This window comes from Wyeomyia smithii, chromosome 3 (genome assembly GCF_029784165.1).
Source record: "Wyeomyia smithii strain HCP4-BCI-WySm-NY-G18 chromosome 3, ASM2978416v1, whole genome shotgun sequence".
Taxonomy (NCBI): Eukaryota; Metazoa; Arthropoda; class Insecta; order Diptera; family Culicidae; genus Wyeomyia; species Wyeomyia smithii.
Window position 1 is genome coordinate 50989621 of NC_073696.1, and position 18210 is coordinate 51007830.

The 18210-nt window shown below is 41.8% G+C and overlaps 1 protein-coding gene across 2 annotated transcripts in view; it reads left to right on the forward strand.

Moving 5' to 3' along the window:
- Positions 1 to 18210, forward strand: part of LOC129731222 (T-box protein H15-like) — a 106787-nt gene that overhangs the window by 17989 nt on the left and 70588 nt on the right. For both annotated transcript variants that reach the window (XM_055691054.1, XM_055691053.1), the window contains exon 3: positions 1999 to 2129. In XM_055691054.1, coding sequence (XP_055547029.1) covers positions 1999 to 2129 — 131 coding nt within the window. The remainder of the gene's footprint in view (positions 1 to 1998; positions 2130 to 18210) is intronic.

The following is an 18210-nucleotide window of genomic DNA, read 5'->3' on the forward strand; positions in this document are numbered from 1 at the left end:
GGCTACTAAGTTAATTGCACGGAATGCATTGATTATTTTAAAACTTCGTTCGGAAAATTCGTTCAATTGGCAGGTTGCACCTTATAGCATTTTTCCTCAGCTTTTCGATGCTGGTCTAGATCGGAAATCGGTAGTTGCAAACACAGGCAAAATTGCAATTTTTTATATAATCCAATATGGTGACCAAATTCAACATGACGGCCAAAATTCTTATCATTCTAAATGAAAGCCCTATCATTCTTCTTTACAGAAAAGTGCTATTTGTAGTAGGTTCCATAACGAATTTATATAACGAAATAGCTCGAATAAAACATCAAGAATTGCTAAACTTTCCACTTTTCTAGAAACTATTTCACCCCTTAGTGACCGAGGGGTCAACAAATTTCATCAAACAAAGATAGCATTATCATTTTTTCTCTATTTCTAATAACTATGTGCAAAGCAAAGCAAAGCCTTGGTGCTACATTCCGATTCGGAACTTGACCTTCTGTTTATTATACACAGACTTCGCAGCCAACTGTTTGATGTACAGGACAATTGCGGGGCTAGCGCTACGATCCTACTGACACTAACAATCTATCCCGAGCCGAGACTCGAACCTACGACGACTGGCTTGTAAGGCCAGCATCGTACCTCGAGACCAACTGGAAGATAACTATGTGCACAATAACTATGTGCACTGATATCAAATTTGAAAGACCTTGTGCATCTAGTGGCCTGGTTTCAGTGAGAATTGCTCTGATAATAATTTGATAGTGGAGAGTCTAAAATATGTTAGGAAAAGTTTCTTAAACTGGTGTATTATTGAGTTAAAATTTGATCAAGAACATCGATCGAACAGGATATGAGCTTCTAAATGATCTATGTTCACTTCGTTACTCCGTAATAGCATGCTCAACCAAGCAGACCTCAATAACTTCCAAAAATCACAGCTGATATTGAATACCAAGCAAGATCGGGTACTCAGCTAGTTTACAACAAATTGAACATCAAAACGAAGGAAGAACAATTATGAAGATTAGAAACGGTAAAGGACCTATGTTACTTCCTTGACGAACTTCGATGTCAATCAGACGTAAAGTGCTTCGAACACTGCCTATTGTTACAAACTATTTCCAATTTGTTAGCTAGCTCCTTATCAAAATTTTGGTTTCTCTCTCTTACTCCGTATCGCTCGAATTTTATTGGTAGAATTTAATGGTTTAAGGTGAAGAATGCTTTTTTTTAGGTTGATAAATAAGTCAATCATAATGTTTCTTTGATCAATATGATATATTAACACCACAACAAGCTTTATAATGGCAGTTGAAGGTCCACAATCTTCCCGGAAACAGCATTGGAATTTATATAGAACATGGTTAGTGTGAGAAAAGTTCTCAAACCTAAGTAGTTTTTTTTTTATTATTTTGTTCTTTTCGGATTTTTATACCTTTTTATACCCGACTTTTCGGATTTTTATACCTTCACAATTTTCAAAACGTTAGCATAAGCTTTGGGTTGTATAACTCTACTGAAAAGTCTCAAAATAATCTTGGAAAACATGTCAACGTTAGCGTTTAACGAATCATATCCTTATTTTTTTCTATATCATCATGTTGGCTCGTCAAAATTACGACTTTGTTCTCGCTAGCGGGGGTCAGAACGATGGAGTTGCAAAGACATTCCACATTATGGGAACAATCTGTTTCTTCGAAAGTACCTATGTATTTAATTATTCGATAATGAATTTTTGGCTGAATGTGAAATTTTTTTCATTTTTTTCATTGCGATTTAATTTGGAATAAAAAGAAAATCACAATTGTTGCGTCTTTGCAATAATGAATGTATTTCACATATATAACCTCGAACCGAACACTGCTTCAATATACAATAATAAGAAGTTTTGACCTGTAGCGAGTAAAAAGTAAATAAAGTCAAGCCATTTCTTCAGATTTACGGATTTTAATAAAAAACTTTGCATTTACGAAAATTTCACATACATCCTCTCCCTTCCTCTAGAAACGACCAACCATCGTTGGAACGTGCAATTCCGACGATCTACGGCCGGTTCAGTGCCATCTGGAAACCAAGGAGCTGTGGGACAAGTTCAACGAGCTCGGCACCGAAATGATCATCACCAAAACGGGACGGTAAGTACCTTCTTTCTTCCATCACCCGAAAAGATCTCGCCCTCATTACAAGAAAAAGTGGGACAGAGAGAACGCTTTACAAGGGTCACCCGAAACGTCATGTTCCGATGTGTAAAACCGCTCGTGTCGTAATTTGATCCTTCCCCGATCGCCGGAGCGGATCACCGCCGCCGTGCTGCTGCGGGGTGGTAATTTAGAGTGTCAAAAATTGAAATCACTTTCAAAGGGATTAGTGGAAGAAGTTCGGTGGTCGTTGTTTTTTTTCGGGTTCTGCTGCCGTCGAATCGGGTGGTCCATAAATTACCGATGCGGTGGTGCAGGCTTTTGGGAAACAGAGTGTGGAAACCTAAGCAGAAGGAGCAGATAATGAGAACGTAGATAATATCTAGACAAAATACGCTGCAGGGATAATAAATTGCAAGACATTAGTCAGTGTATAATTTCTGTTTAATTACTAAAGCCGCGTTCCCGCCTGGCAGTTTTGGCTAATGTTTGCTACCCCATCACTCTTTTCGCTCGATTATCGGGCGTTATGTTGAGGAATTGTGCATACGTATGCTGCGCTGTGGGAACATTTCACTGAAGTCTTGCGACAGCGGTGAATCCGAACAGCTTCCCACATGATTCAGCGCAAAATTAAGCCATCACGAGACGATCGATGTCGATGTCGGAGGCTGGGGTCGCGAATCTGAAGAACAAAAAAAAAACCGACAATGTATGAAGAAGTTGGCAGCCATTATTGAACACGTAGCTGTCATCAATCGCTGAAACCGAGCCAGTAGCCATCGATGTTGGGTGGAGAGAATGTGTGGAGGAGAACGGTGCCCCGATCTCCCTTCACCGAACAATTAACGATCGATTGCACACGATCGGTCAGCAGAGCCGATCCGGAGGGTGGCAAAAAGGGCAAAAAAGGGGGCATGGATTTTTAATAGAAATTCACTCGCCAAAGCCTCACCTCTTCGCTCGGTGTTGGTATTATGTTTTCAATCAAACTAAGGCGCCTGCTAATCAAGACGGTTCGTGTGCTCGATCGAGTGATGTTTTTTTTTTGTGTGTGCCCGCTTCCTGGCGGTCAGTCTTTTACGGCTGCCTGCCGGGGGCTTAATCTTGCGGTAATAGCGATTAATTTCCTGCACATTGTTGTACGGATTCACGTTCAATAAAGGGAAGGATTGATGGGCTTCTTGCTCTCTGTAGGAGGTTGTGGTGCTCAGCCGGACAATTAGATCGTTTTTTTTCTTTATGTGGTTTTAACGATTACGGTGAGAAAATAGTGTTGAGGTTACGATCAGTTTAATTATAATGGAAATGTTACAGTCACATTGATTTAGTCCTATTTCAGGATTTGTAATCCCACGTTTAAGCGAAATGATGGAAAATATCGCCAGGAAAGTGTTCGGTTCCGCTATATTGAGAACCCAGCTGAACACTGACAGCAAATTCTTTCCTCTTGCGTCCGCCGTCCGGGCGGAGTTAGAGCAGAAAAACATCAAATGACAACCCATTTGGCGCGTGTTTTATTGTTTTACCACTCGCCATCACTGCTGACCGGAATCGATCGTCAACCAATTTATGGCCGTCGGAGGGAAAAAAAGTACACAAAGCGGCACCGAATCGGGGCCATATTTGCCGACACCGCGCTCGCAAGAAGCGAGCATTTATTTTCAATTTTAAAATTTAATTCTTTGTTTCTGGGACTTGAGTTTCAATTATTTGTTTTAGTTTTCCGGCTGTCGCCCGTCCGGTCGATCCGGTGGGAATTCGGGCTCATGTGTGTGTATGCGTCTGTGTACGGTGGGGGTTCGGGCTTCCGCGCATCGTCATTGATGCGAAACACGAAAAATAAAACAAAAAATGGCGACGGCTGCTGCCAAAGCTGTCAAACGTGAGCGCTCACAAAATCGTTTTTTTTGTTGTGTTTGCTTCTTCCGCCTATAAATGTTTCACTTTGGCGACGAACAACGGGGACCGGGCTCAATTCGCGCCCGTTCATAAATCCGGCATGTCGTTTGTCAGTTTAAATTACGTCGTTCATCGTTTTGATGCATTTTATTGCTGCTACTACCAGCAGAGGAGCAGCAGAGGACAATTCCGGGCTGGGACACAAATCGAACGGCAGCGGTAGGGTTTTTGGCCGATCGAAAAGTGGGTGGTGTTCGCATGACCTCGGCACTAGACTTTGCCCTACGAAAGACAGTTTCTCAAAAAATGAAAACCAATAGATTACCAAACGCCTTGTGACTGATTGCGCGTCAAAAAACAACGATGGAAACGCGATGGTCCCTCCAACCGCAAGCTAAATTTCCACGGTAGAAAATTTTCAACTTATGCGCCACTTACCGAAATTCAACCCATTCCTTTTAGGGGGGTGGGGACTAGGAAGCCGCTTGATCACACGCAAGTGACTCTCTGGCAGATGATGGAATTCTCAAGGGTCGCGCTAAGAAACGCCCTATTTTACACGATAACTGTCAAAATTGAATAGAAGAACCACGAGAAGGGTCTTCCAAACTATCTACGGAGGGCTAAAATGACTGCGGTTGGCTGATGGCTTCAGGTTCCGGGAATTGATTGTGACTTTTGTTTCGCTGCGTTCTTTTCCACAATCCGCTACCTGGGGTCGTACTGCAAGCACATAAATAAATCATTTTTTACTCAGTCTTGCCCTTGCGGTTTTGTGACTTGTGTCTTTCTTCCGTTCTTAAACGGGAAGACAGGACTTTGAAAAGAGCTTTTAATTAACGACTTTGGTTGGGTAAGAAGTTGGATCGTCACTTGGTGGAAGGTGGTGGGAAGGGAAAAAGACGCACACAATGGCACTGTCTACAGTTTAGCTAAGTAAACAAACAGCTGTCAAAATCGATTTCAGTCCGGGGAGAAATAACACGGGACCTTCGTCGGCTCTAATTAAACGGCCCTTTTGTGGTAATAAAGTGGAAAATCGAGAGCACCGGCACCGGCAAGCGGCAGCTGTTTCCAGAGGGCTAGGTTCTTTTTTTTTTGCATTGTCTATTTTGAGTAAATATTTTGTGTATCGAGTAAGAATAGACCCAGCGGCGGTAATAAAGGTCAACATTCCGATCCGAAGATGGGCGCCTCGGTTGTTCGATGCTAATGGTGATTTACGGACTTGGGATGGATTCAGCCATTTGCATAGACGCAAGGAGAATGAATTAATGGCTGAAGCCATTCTCTTTCCAAATAGGACGAGAAATAAAAGTGATTATTTAGGTGACTGTTGAAGTAAAACCGCATATTTTTGGTTTTGAGATTACCTATGAGTCACAGCAAATCAGTGAATCAATTTTATGATACAGTACTGGAGTGTTTAGTTGAATATGAGCTGAATAAAATAGCGCTTTTATTCAGCCACATTAAAATGGCCAAGTCTAGAGTTAAATTCGTTTGCATTGCTCTAGACTGCTGGTGATAGAATCATTGTTGAATACACGTAATAAAAGGTCTTCAAATTTACGATTGTTTGCAATATTGAAAACAGATTTTGCACTACTGCGCCAATAATGATGCGATGCACGCAACTATCAGTTAATGGGCCTTTATTTGTCCTTTGAAAGTAAAAGAAAACTTTAAGCTGAACTAATTCACAAAACGTTTCTGATTGGGAGCTGGATAAATGTTTATATGTATAACTTACTTCTAAGCAATTAAATTGCACCAGTTAGGGTTAGGAATACTAACATTGTTCAAATAATATTCTTTTAAAGATATTCTATAAAAAAATTGTATTCAAGTTACAACGTTATAAACCCCGTAGTTTAATTGGTCAAAACACCATGCCGGAGGTAGGGAGATTGCGGGTTCAAGTCCCGTTGGGATGCGGTATACTTTCCAAATCTGTATCATATTTCCGGCTCGCTTTTTTTCGCCTTCCCTACTGCACACATTGTCTGCTTAATGAACTATTCTCTAGTGCTTTTTTTTCTTTCTCATCGTTAGTATCCGTTTGAAATATAGTTCTTCGTGGTTCAAAAAACAATTACCAAATTGGTGTGCAACTAAGTTCTCGCCGTTTTGCGGATGAGGTAGGACTTCCCATTTGACCATTTCTATGCGAGTTTTAACGACTTTAGCAGTATGCGACCGAGCATTGTCGTGCAGCAGTATCACTATCTCATGCCTCTACTCGTATTAAAGCCGTTTTTCTCACAGTGCCCGGTTCAATCGTATCATTCGAAGTTTATAAGGTTCCTAAGTGATAGTTTTTATTGGCTTTAACAGATCATAACAAATAAAGCCGACCTTGCACCACCAAATATACAGTGGTTCTGGTTTGGAAAAAAATTTTCAAAGGATTTTTTTCTGGACAATTTCATCTATCACATTCTTTATGCTTTTCCGAAAGGAAAGTGGGTTGGCCATGACCATGACGGCGACCTTGTAATAAGCAAACCATTTCTTCACAATTCCGGTGGTCTTGTTGGTCGTTAGTCGTTGTCTTGCATGAATAGCCATGCGTCCGGTCGTTTTTTTTTCATGAAGTGCATTGGAAACAAATGTTTTCAATGCTATCTCCAGATGACTTTTGCCTTGTTTTTTCGTTTTAAGAATAACAATCTGTTGTGGTCCCTTGCATTGAAAGGTGTGGCCCATGTTTCGATGTTTCGACTAGGATTCACGAAATAAAATCTTATAGGATCATTGTTAACATGATAAATTCTTACTAGGATGTGTATCAAACAAGGTATCCGTGAATCAGCCTATTTTTCTTCAGAAGACTGTGAAAATAAAAAGTAGGAGGGTGGTATTCAAGACACGACCGCATGACGTTGACTACCGTATTCTTAAAAAAAAAAAATATTCCATTGAAGCAAATAGTATAGGGAATTGCAACGCTTCTTTTACAAAACTTCTGTAACAAAATTTCGAGGCTCCAAAAGGTACCAGTTTCCGATTATTCGTCCAGAATTCCAGCCATTTGAGTATTTTGCAGTAGCCATTTATTACTAACAGCCACCAGCATAACGGGTGAAACCGGCACGAGATGACCGGTACTATTTTGTCTTTCCTCCTTTCAGCTGCTAACACCTAGCGCTGTCGTGAAATTAACATCAACATGAACATGCATTTTTGCAAGGTTTTTTTTTTCCGCTAGCAACAGCAATTGTAAAACATAAAATTCAACTAACCGCTTCTATTATAAAACTGCGAGGCACCAAAAGGTGCCAGTTGCCGATTTCTTGTTTACTGGTTTCCGTCCAGAATTCCAGCCATTTTAGTACTTTGCAGTAGCCACCAGCATCACGGATCAAACCGGCACGAGATGACCGGTACTATTTTGTTTTTCCTCCGAGCGTCCGTATGTATCCGGTACGGTTTAATAATGAAACTGATGGGGTGAAATGTTCGAACGATACGTTTTATACCAAGGCTTCGTCAGATAAATAGAAAGAGGGATGGGCTACATAGATGATGAAATGGCAGAGACAAATGTTTCTTGAAAGCTGCGCCGGCCGCTGTCGTAATATTAACACCAACACAAACATGCATTTTTGCAAGGTTTTTTTCCGCTAGCAGCAGCATTTGGTAAAACAGAAAATTCAATTAGCCGCTTCTGTACCAAAATTTCGAGGCACCAAAAGGTGCCAGTTGCCGATTATAGTTTCCTGGTTAGTCCGTCCAGAATTCCAGCCATTTAAGTGTTTTGCAGTAGCCATTTACTACTAAAGCCACCAGCATTACGGGTGAAACCGGCACGAGATGACCGGTACTATTTTGTATTTCCTCCTTTCAGCTGCTATCACCTAGCGTCCGCATGTCACTGGTGCGGTTTTGGAATCAGAATGATGGGGTGCCGGCCGCTGTCGTAAAATTAACACCAACAAAAAGATGCATATTTGCAAGGTTTTTTCCGCTAGCAGCAGCATAAACATCGGAAACAGAAAGTGACAACAACAATAACAACAAAGTCAGATCGATTGTATCCGTTAGTGTCGACTGTGCTTGGGAAGAGAGGTAGTGATTGGCTGCGCGGTATGATTTAGACAATCGATATTAATTACCAATTTTTCAATAGTGTATCTCAAACAATAGTTTGTTTTTGTTACATAAATTTAACCGTAAAAGAATTTCTGATCGATTGATGCCAAAACTTCGAAAACCTGATTATAGATGACTGCAAAATAAGCGCTCAAAACCTGACCACTTTTCTCTGGTTTTCCCTGGTTGAATTACTAGATTTTTAAATTCAGGGGCCTAACTTCGATATAGACGTTAGTCAACGTCAACAGAAAATTCAATTAGCCGCTTCTGTAACAAAATTTCGAGGCACCAAAAGGGGCCAGGTGCCGAATATATCCATGTTTTTGGTCAGTCCGTTTAGAATTCTTTCAAGATAGCGTCCGTATGTAGCCGGTACGGTTTAGTAATGAAACTGATGGGGTGAAATGTTCGAACGGTACGTTTTATACCAAGGCTTCGTCAGATAAATTAAAAGAGGGATGGGCTACGCAAATTATGAAATGGAAGAGACAAATGTTTCTTGAAAGCTGCGCCGGCCGCTGTCACAATATTAACACCAACACAAACATGCATTTTTGCAAGGTTTTTTCCGCTAGCAGCATCATTTGGTAAAACAGAAAATTCAATTTGCCGCTTCTGTAACAAAATTTAGAGGCACCAAAAGGTGCCAGTTACCGATTATAGTTTCCTGGTTAGTCCGTCCAGAATTCCAGCCATTTAAGTGTTTTGCAGTAGCCATTTACTACTAAAGCCACCAGCATTACGGGTGAAACCGGCACGAGATGACCGGTACTATATTGTATTTCCTCCTTTCAGCTGCTATCACCTAGCGTCCGCATGTCACTGGTGCGGTTTTGGAATCAGAATGATGGGGCGCCGGCCGCTGTCGTAAAATTAACACCAACAAAAAGATGCATATTTGCAAGGTTTTTTCCGCTAGCAGCAGCATTTTGTAATAAAACAGAAAATTCAATTAGCCGCTTCTGTAACAAAATTTCGAGGCACCAAAAGGGGCCAGGTGCCGAATATATCCATGTTTTTGGTCAGTCCGTTTAGAATTCTTTCAAGATAGCGTCCGTATGTAGCCGGTACGGTTTAGTAATGAAACTGATGGGGTGAAATGTTCGAACGGTACGTTTTATACCAAGGCTTCGTCAGATAAATTAAAAGAGGGATGGGCTACGCAAATTATGAAATGGAAGAGACAAATGTTTCTTGAAAGCTGCGCCGGCCGCTGTCACAATATTAACACCAACACAAACATGCATTTTTGCAAGGTTTTTTCCGCTAGCAGCATCATTTGGTAAAACAGAAAATTCAATTTGCCGCTTCTGTAACAAAATTTAGAGGCACCAAAAGGTGCCAGTTACCGATTATAGTTTCCTGGTTAGTCCGTCCAGAATTCCAGCCATTTAAGTGTTTTGCAGTAGCCATTTACTACTAAAGCCACCAGCATTACGGGTGAAACCGGCACGAGATGACCGGTACTATATTGTATTTCCTCCTTTCAGCTGCTATCACCTAGCGTCCGCATGTCACTGGTGCGGTTTTGGAATCAGAATGATGGGGCGCCGGCCGCTGTCGTAAAATTAACACCAACAAAAAGATGCATATTTGCAAGGTTTTTTCCGCTAGCAGCATTTTGTAATAAAACAGAAAATTCAATTAGCCGCTTCTGTAACAAAATTTCGAGGCACCAAAAGGGGCCAGGTGCCGAATATATCCATGTTTTTGGTCAGTCCGTTTAGAATTCTTTCAAGATAGCGTCCGTATGTAGCCGGTACGGTTTAGTAATGAAACTGATGGGGTGAAATGTTCGAACGGTACGTTTTATACCAAGGCTTCGTCAGATAAATTAAAAGAGGGATGGGCTACGCAAATTATGAAATGGAAGAGACAAATGTTTCTTGAAAGCTGCGCCGGCCGCTGTCACAATATTAACACCAACACAAACATGCATTTTTGCAAGGTTTTTTCCGCTAGCAGCATCATTTGGTAAAACAGAAAATTCAATTTGCCGCTTCTGTAACAAAATTTAGAGGCACCAAAAGGTGCCAGTTACCGATTATAGTTTCCTGGTTAGTCCGTCCAGAATTCCAGCCATTTAAGTGTTTTGCAGTAGCCATTTATTACTAAAGCCACCAGCATTACGGGTGAAACCGGCACGAGATGACCGGTACTATATTGTATTTCCTCCTTTCAGCTGCTATCACCTAGCGTCCGCATGTCACTGGTGCGGTTTTGGAATCAGAATGATGGGGCGCCGGCCGCTGTCGTAAAATTAACACCAACAAAAAGATGCATATTTGCAAGGTTTTTTCCGCTAGCAGCAGCATTTTGTAATAAAACAGAAAATTCAATTAGCCGCTTCTGTAACAAAATTTCGAGGCACCAAAAGGGGCCAGGTGCCGAATATATCCATGTTTTTGGTCAGTCCGTTTAGAATTCTTTCAAGATAGCGTCCGTATGTAGCCGGTACGGTTTAGTAATGAAACTGATGGGGTGAAATGTTCGAACGGTACGTTTTATACCAAGGCTTCGTCAGATAAATTAAAAGAGGGATGGGCTACGCAAATTATGAAATGGAAGAGACAAATGTTTCTTGAAAGCTGCGCCGGCCGCTGTCACAATATTAACACCAACACAAACATGCATTTTTGCAAGGTTTTTTCCGCTAGCAGCATCATTTGGTAAAACAGAAAATTCAATTTGCCGCTTCTGTAACAAAATTTAGAGGCACCAAAAGGTGCCAGTTACCGATTATAGTTTCCTGGTTAGTCCGTCCAGAATTCCAGCCATTTAAGTGTTTTGCAGTAGCCATTTATTACTAAAGCCACCAGCATTACGGGTGAAACCGGCACGAGATGACCGGTACTATATTGTATTTCCTCCTTTCAGCTGCTATCACCTAGCGTCCGCATGTCACTGGTGCGGTTTTGGAATCAGAATGATGGGGCGCCGGCCGCTGTCGTAAAATTAACACCAACAAAAAGATGCATATTTGCAAGGTTTTTTCCGCTAGCAGCAGCATTTTGTAATAAAACAGAAAATTCAATTAGCCGCTTCTGTAACAAAATTTCGAGGCACCAAAAGGGGCCAGGTGCCGAATATATCCATGTTTTTGGTCAGTCCGTTTAGAATTCTTTCAAGATAGCGTCCGTATGTAGCCGGTACGGTTTAGTAATGAAACTGATGGGGTGAAATGTTCGAACGGTACGTTTTATACCAAGGCTTCGTCAGATAAATTAAAAGAGGGATGGGCTACGCAAATTATGAAATGGAAGAGACAAATGTTTCTTGAAAGCTGCGCCGGCCGCTGTCATAATATTAACACCAACACAAACATGCATTTTTGCAAGGTTTTTTCCGCTAGCAGCATCATTTGGTAAAACAGAAAATTCAATTTGCCGCTTCTGTAACAAAATTTAGAGGCACCAAAAGGTGCCAGTTACCGATTATAGTTTCCTGGTTAGTCCGTCCAGAATTCCAGCCATTTAAGTGTTTTGCAGTAGCCATTTACTACTAAAGCCACCAGCATTACGGGTGAAACCGGCACGAGATGACCGGTACTATATTGTATTTCCTCCTTTCAGCTGCTATCACCTAGCGTCCGCATGTCACTGGTGCGGTTTTGGAATCAGAATGATGGGGCGCCGGCCGCTGTCGTAAAATTAACACCAACAAAAAGATGCATATTTGCAAGGTTTTTTCCGCTAGCAGCAGCATTTTGTAATAAAACAGAAAATTCAATTAGCCGCTTCTGTAACAAAATTTCGAGGCACCAAAAGGGGCCAGGTGCCGAATATATCCATGTTTTTGGTCAGTCCGTTTAGAATTCTTTCAAGATAGCGTCCGTATGTAGCCGGTACGGTTTAGTAATGAAACTGATGGGGTGAAATGTTCGAACGGTACGTTTTATACCAAGGCTTCGTCAGATAAATTAAAAGAGGGATGGGCTACGCAAATTATGAAATGGAAGAGACAAATGTTTCTTGAAAGCTGCGCCGGCCGCTGTCACAATATTAACACCAACACAAACATGCATTTTTGCAAGGTTTTTTCCGCTAGCAGCATCATTTGGTAAAACAGAAAATTCAATTTGCCGCTTCTGTAACAAAATTTAGAGGCACCAAAAGGTGCCAGTTACCGATTATAGTTTCCTGGTTAGTCCGTCCAGAATTCCAGCCATTTAAGTGTTTTGCAGTAGCCATTTATTACTAAAGCCACCAGCATTACGGGTGAAACCGGCACGAGATGACCGGTACTATATTGTATTTCCTCCTTTCAGCTGCTATCACCTAGCGTCCGCATGTCACTGGTGCGGTTTTGGAATCAGAATGATGGGGCGCCGGCCGCTGTCGTAAAATTAACACCAACAAAAAGATGCATATTTGCAAGGTTTTTTCCGCTAGCAGCAGCATTTTGTAATAAAACAGAAAATTCAATTAGCCGCTTCTGTAACAAAATTTCGAGGCACCAAAAGGGGCCAGGTGCCGAATATATCCATGTTTTTGGTCAGTCCGTTTAGAATTCTTTCAAGATAGCGTCCGTATGTAGCCGGTACGGTTTAGTAATGAAACTGATGGGGTGAAATGTTCGAACGGTACGTTTTATACCAAGGCTTCGTCAGATAAATTAAAAGAGGGATGGGCTACGCAAATTATGAAATGGAAGAGACAAATGTTTCTTGAAAGCTGCGCCGGCCGCTGTCACAATATTAACACCAACACAAACATGCATTTTTGCAAGGTTTTTTCCGCTAGCAGCATCATTTGGTAAAACAGAAAATTCAATTTGCCGCTTCTGTAACAAAATTTAGAGGCACCAAAAGGTGCCAGTTGCCGATTATAGTTTCCTGGTTAGTCCGTCCAGAATTCCAGCCATTTAAGTGTTTTGCAGTAGCCATTTACTACTAAAGCCACCAGCATTACGGGTGAAACCGGCACGAGATGACCGGTACTATATTGTATTTCCTCCTTTCAGCTGCTATCACCTAGCGTCCGCATGTCACTGGTGCGGTTTTGGAATCAGAATGATGGGGCGCCGGCCGCTGTCGTAAAATTAACGCCAACAAAAAGATGCATATTTGCAAGGTTTTTTCCGCTAGCAGCAGCATAAACATCGGAAACAGAAAGTGACAACAACAATAACAACAAAGTCAGATCGATTGTATCCGTTAGTGTCGACTGTGCTTGGGAAGAGAGGTAGTGATTGGCTGCGCGGTATGATTTAGACAATCGATATTAATTACCAATTTTTCAATAGTGTATCTCAAACAATAGTTTGTTTTTGTTACATAAATTTAACCGTAAAAGAATTTCTGATCGATTGATGCCAAAACCTCGAAAACCTGATTATAGATGACTGCAAAATAAGCGCTCAAAACCTGACCACTTTTCTCTGGTTTTCCCTGGTTGAATTACTAGATTTTTAAATTCAGGGGCCTAACTTCGATATAGACGTTAGTCAACGTCAAAAAACATTCCATTGAAGCAAATAGTAGAGGGAATTGCAACGCTTCTTTTACAAAACTTCTGTGACAAAATTTCGAGGCACCAAAAGGTACCAGTTGCCGATTATTCTCGTTTACTGGTTAGTCCGTCCAGAATTCCAGCCATTTTAGTATTTTGCAGTAGCCATTTATTACTAACAGCCACCAGCATAACGGGTGAAACCGGCACGAGATGACCGGTACTATTTTGTCTTTCCTCCTCTCAGCTGCTATCACCTAGCGTCCGCATGTCACTGGTGCGGTTTTGGAATCAGAATTATGGGGCGCCGGCCGCTGTCGTAAAATTAACACCAACAAAAAGATGCATATTTGCAAGGTTTTTTCCGCTAACAGCAGCATAAACATCGGAAACAGAAAGTGACAACAACAATGACAACAAAGTCAGATCGATTGTATCCGTTTGTGTCGACTGTGCTTGGGAAGAGAGGTAGTGATTGGCTGCGCGGTATGATTTAGACAATCGATATTGATAACCAATTTTTCAATAGTGTATTTCAAACAATAGTTTGTTTTTGTTACATAAATTTAACCGTAAAAGAATTTCTGATCGATTGATGCCAAAACCTCGGAAACCTGATTATAGATGACTGCAATATAAGTGCTCAAAACCTGACCACTTTTCTCTGGTTTTCCCTGGTTGAATTACTAGATTTTCAAATTCAGGGGCCTTACTTCGATATAGACGTTAGTCAACGTCAAAAAAAAACTGGTTCTATATTTTTTCGCAACTTTTCCGACCTTTCACTTGAAACAGTGCGTCTCGCTAGAACTGTTTACGTTACTGCGTCAAACTAGATGCGACATATTGTCATACTAGCGCTAGAGCTCACCGCTGGGTGTCGCCTGTGCTTTATTTGACTAAGTGGCTGATGTTCGTTAATATTTTGCATTGAAGTGGTCTAATTGTTTTGTACGACACTGTGCCGCTTAAGATTGATGTCTTTAAGTTAATTTTAGATCTGTCAAATGATAGAATTTTTTGGCTTTTCGAAATGAGCGTCCGTCAATGCTCAACCAGTTGTTGTTGAATTCTAAAAAAGCTTTGTTTTTGGTTAAAACAGCTCTGTGAAACCCTTGAATTTATTTGAACAGCGTTTAGGTAACTTTTGTCCAAAATTTTCAAGAGAAAGTGTATGAATAATCTGCTGCCAAAAACTTAACGCACGTTAGATGTGACATTATATTTTTAATATCAGCCTTCTTTTATCACGTCACTTGAAAGAAAAAAAAATACAAGATTAGTAGAGATTTTCTTCAAGGTTCATTTGTTCAAGTTCGGATAAAAATTTCGGAGTAGTCAAAAAAACCTTCACTGACATTTTTTTATAAAAATTAGAGTTTTGCTTTAGAAAATGTTAGAGTGTCTGTTCCCCATCTTAAACTGATTTAATTGATTGAGGAAGTTAATTGTATGAAACCTTTCGAACAAACCTTAACTTCAGAACATTAAATTAGAATGAGGTGACTTGTTGGGATTAGAGTGTTCTTCTTCTTTTTCTTTCTTTATTAACATCAGAGATTTAGTTGCAGTAAAAACATTAGAACCCTCCGTGTAACTTTGGCTTCTATCGCCCTGCGTCGCAGCACCACTGAGACGACATGAGAGCGCGTAGGCAGTATGTGACGAACCCCACAACTCTAGAAATTAATATCACCTCGATAAATAATTACCATTAACCAATCGTTTGCGTTTCGAGCTTAGGCTCGATCCGGAATCGGAACGAGCGAAACCGCACAGCAAAGTGTTAATTTTTACGATCCTCTCGATCGGTTGTTGCCCGCCGTGCCACTGCGTCCGTGTGTGAGTGTGTAAATCTGAGAATCTAACTTGGATGGGACGATGACGCTTCTTCTGGCCGAACCGGCCGGCTACCACCCGTGGCTTCGAGAGCTGTGTCCCTCGTGACAAAAGAAAAAGGCACCAGAAGGCTGAATGTTCCTGTTGAATGGCTTTGGCCACACGAGACACATACATGAGGTTTCGTGCTGCTATGGCCACCAACAGCACAGCACCCCAGCACGGTGGTGATTTCGCAGGAATGCTACGGATTGTCCAATCCGAACTTGTTTGTATGTTTAAGAGCAATAAAGTTTGTCCCTTTGTATCGGTGAGCATTCGGTGTGCCTCGGTAGGGGTCTCTTTGGTGGAGTGACAACACTTACCAAAAGCAGCCCAGTCTAGGCAGTAGGTTGCGTGACGCGGTCCTCTATGCGCATTCCGGGTCGACAACGACCGACAGAAAGGTATTGACAGTTTCATAGGTCGCTTTGCAAGTGATCAAGATAATTTATGGGCTCTTCGCCCTCGAACGCTGCTGGGTCCAGGCGTTCTGTCCGGAAAAGGACCGATCGGGAAGCGGGATTAAGTCCATTGATTGGCATTCGCTCAAAGAAAAATCCGTAAAAACAAAACGTTCTTGCTTCTGCTTCATGTTCGCACAGGCGGCTGCTGCCGCCGAGGGGATTAATGAATGTACAAATTAATCAGGCTCGACAACCGACCCCGATCTTTGCTGTCGATGCGTGGCCAGTCCGCCCAAAAGTGGAAGCTGATCCCCAATCGTAGAGCTATTTGCATAATTTACTACTTGTGAATCGATAATGTGAAATTTTATTCCGACGTCTGTCATAATCCTCTAATATTAGATTCGGTTAGATGGCGAAACGGCGAATGGTGATCCGCGCGAGAGAAAGCATATTTTGTTTCTGTAACTTCACACTGGTGCCTTCAGATGAATCATAACTCAATCAACTTCGTTTCGAAGCGTAGCACCACCACGTACCACAGCGCAGGGTTGTAGGTTAAAATTTCAATATCCGTTATCGCCGTATGTCGGGTGGTGAATTTCGGGAATGTATAGTACTCGGATCGCGCGGGTTCATTCGTAGCCTGATTGATTGGGCATTAGGTTACGTTACGGCTTCGTGCTTCGGTGGTGGTCTCGATCCGCATGCGAGCGATGAAACGTGCGTAAATCATCGTGTAGTTTTGTTAGAACTTGGCCACAGTTTCAGTTTGTTTAATTCCCTTCGCAGCAAAGCTTTCATGCATGCCCACCCAAGGCGATACTTTTTTCAATTACGCCGACTGTCAGAATGGCAAACCGCTGCTCAAACTGAAACTGACAGCAATGAGACAGCCTTATATTCGCACCGTTTCGCGAAACCTCAGTCCCAAGTCATCTTCATTCAAACGTGGCCCGGTCTTGGAATGCGCAAAATGATTTCCCGGTGTAATTGTTTACCTCCGCAAAACAATCACTTTGACCGGAGCCGGCCCGAATCCGGGAGGAGAAATTGAATTAAATTGAATAAGTCAAAGTGTCAAATCGATAATTTGAGGTTAGATGTGAGAAGCGGACCAATTGTTCCGTTTTCTTCGCCGCTCGGGGAAACTCTAGAAAGGTGAGAAAATCGGAACCCTCGTCAGCTGCGCTATATACAACTGCAACCTGACAGTTGGCGCTGCTTTTGTTTCCATTCTGCCCAGCCGGTGACGACGCGAAGCGACGCGACGCTGCTGCCCGGCTGCTAATCTGTCAATCATAGGAATCGCGCGCGCACAGCCAGCACCCCTCGCCACTATGAATAAAGCAGCAAATTATATTAGCTTCTTCGCAATTAAATTCCAATCATCGAAAACCCACGGATTATAACGACGGCTGACATGTGGCTGTTACAACTGTAGAATAGGTCATAAATTACGTCCATTCAGCGGAATTGTCAAGTTGGATTAGGTTCACCTATTGTTTTTTTTTTTATTCGAGTGGAATCTTCCCGGTGAAGATTCCGGATCAATATTGAATTTTATGATCGAGTCCAGTGGATTTTATTGGAACTTGACTTGGTGCCGGTATTAGCTTACTGAAAAACTGTCCAATTTATTTGTCGTTTTGGCCATTCAGCACAAGCGCTTTATCTAGATTTAATTAATTGAGATTGTTTGGCTAAACGCATCACTTGACGACGACGACGGTGCCCACAAGCGTGCCATGTGTGGGCTAGTGTCATCGTCTGGCTACAAAAACGGCGCGACGCGTCGACATCGGTCACCGTGTTCGGGTTTCCGATTTCAGTAACTGAGCTGGAATGGGGGTTAAGGAAGCGTTGACATTATGCTAATTGAAACATCGGACAAGACAATTGCTGCCTAGCCCGGGTGCGGGCCGTGCCCCGTGGGAATCGCACGCGGCTGTCGCTGCCGCTCCATGATGGTTTCGGAGTCAGTGACAGTGGATTGTGGGATTATGTGGATGGGGACTCGGAGAGCTGCTCAAAATGTGTGTCGAATGCGAGATCGAATTTGTCATTGGAATACTTCTGTAAATATAAGGAGTTATTAAATTTACTACATTTTGGCTGTAAATTTCAGTATTCCAATGACAAATAGTTTCAGTAATTTTTTTTTAAAATTTAGTTCACATTATTGAGCGAATATATTGAGAGTAAAATTTTTGTCATAAATTAGCCCTAAGTATTCAACTTGATCAGACCAATTTAAGGCCACAACATTCATCTTAACAACGTGAAGAGCACTGTATTTCTAAGTGCACAATTAATTCTCCATCGGCTCGTCAATAAAACTTA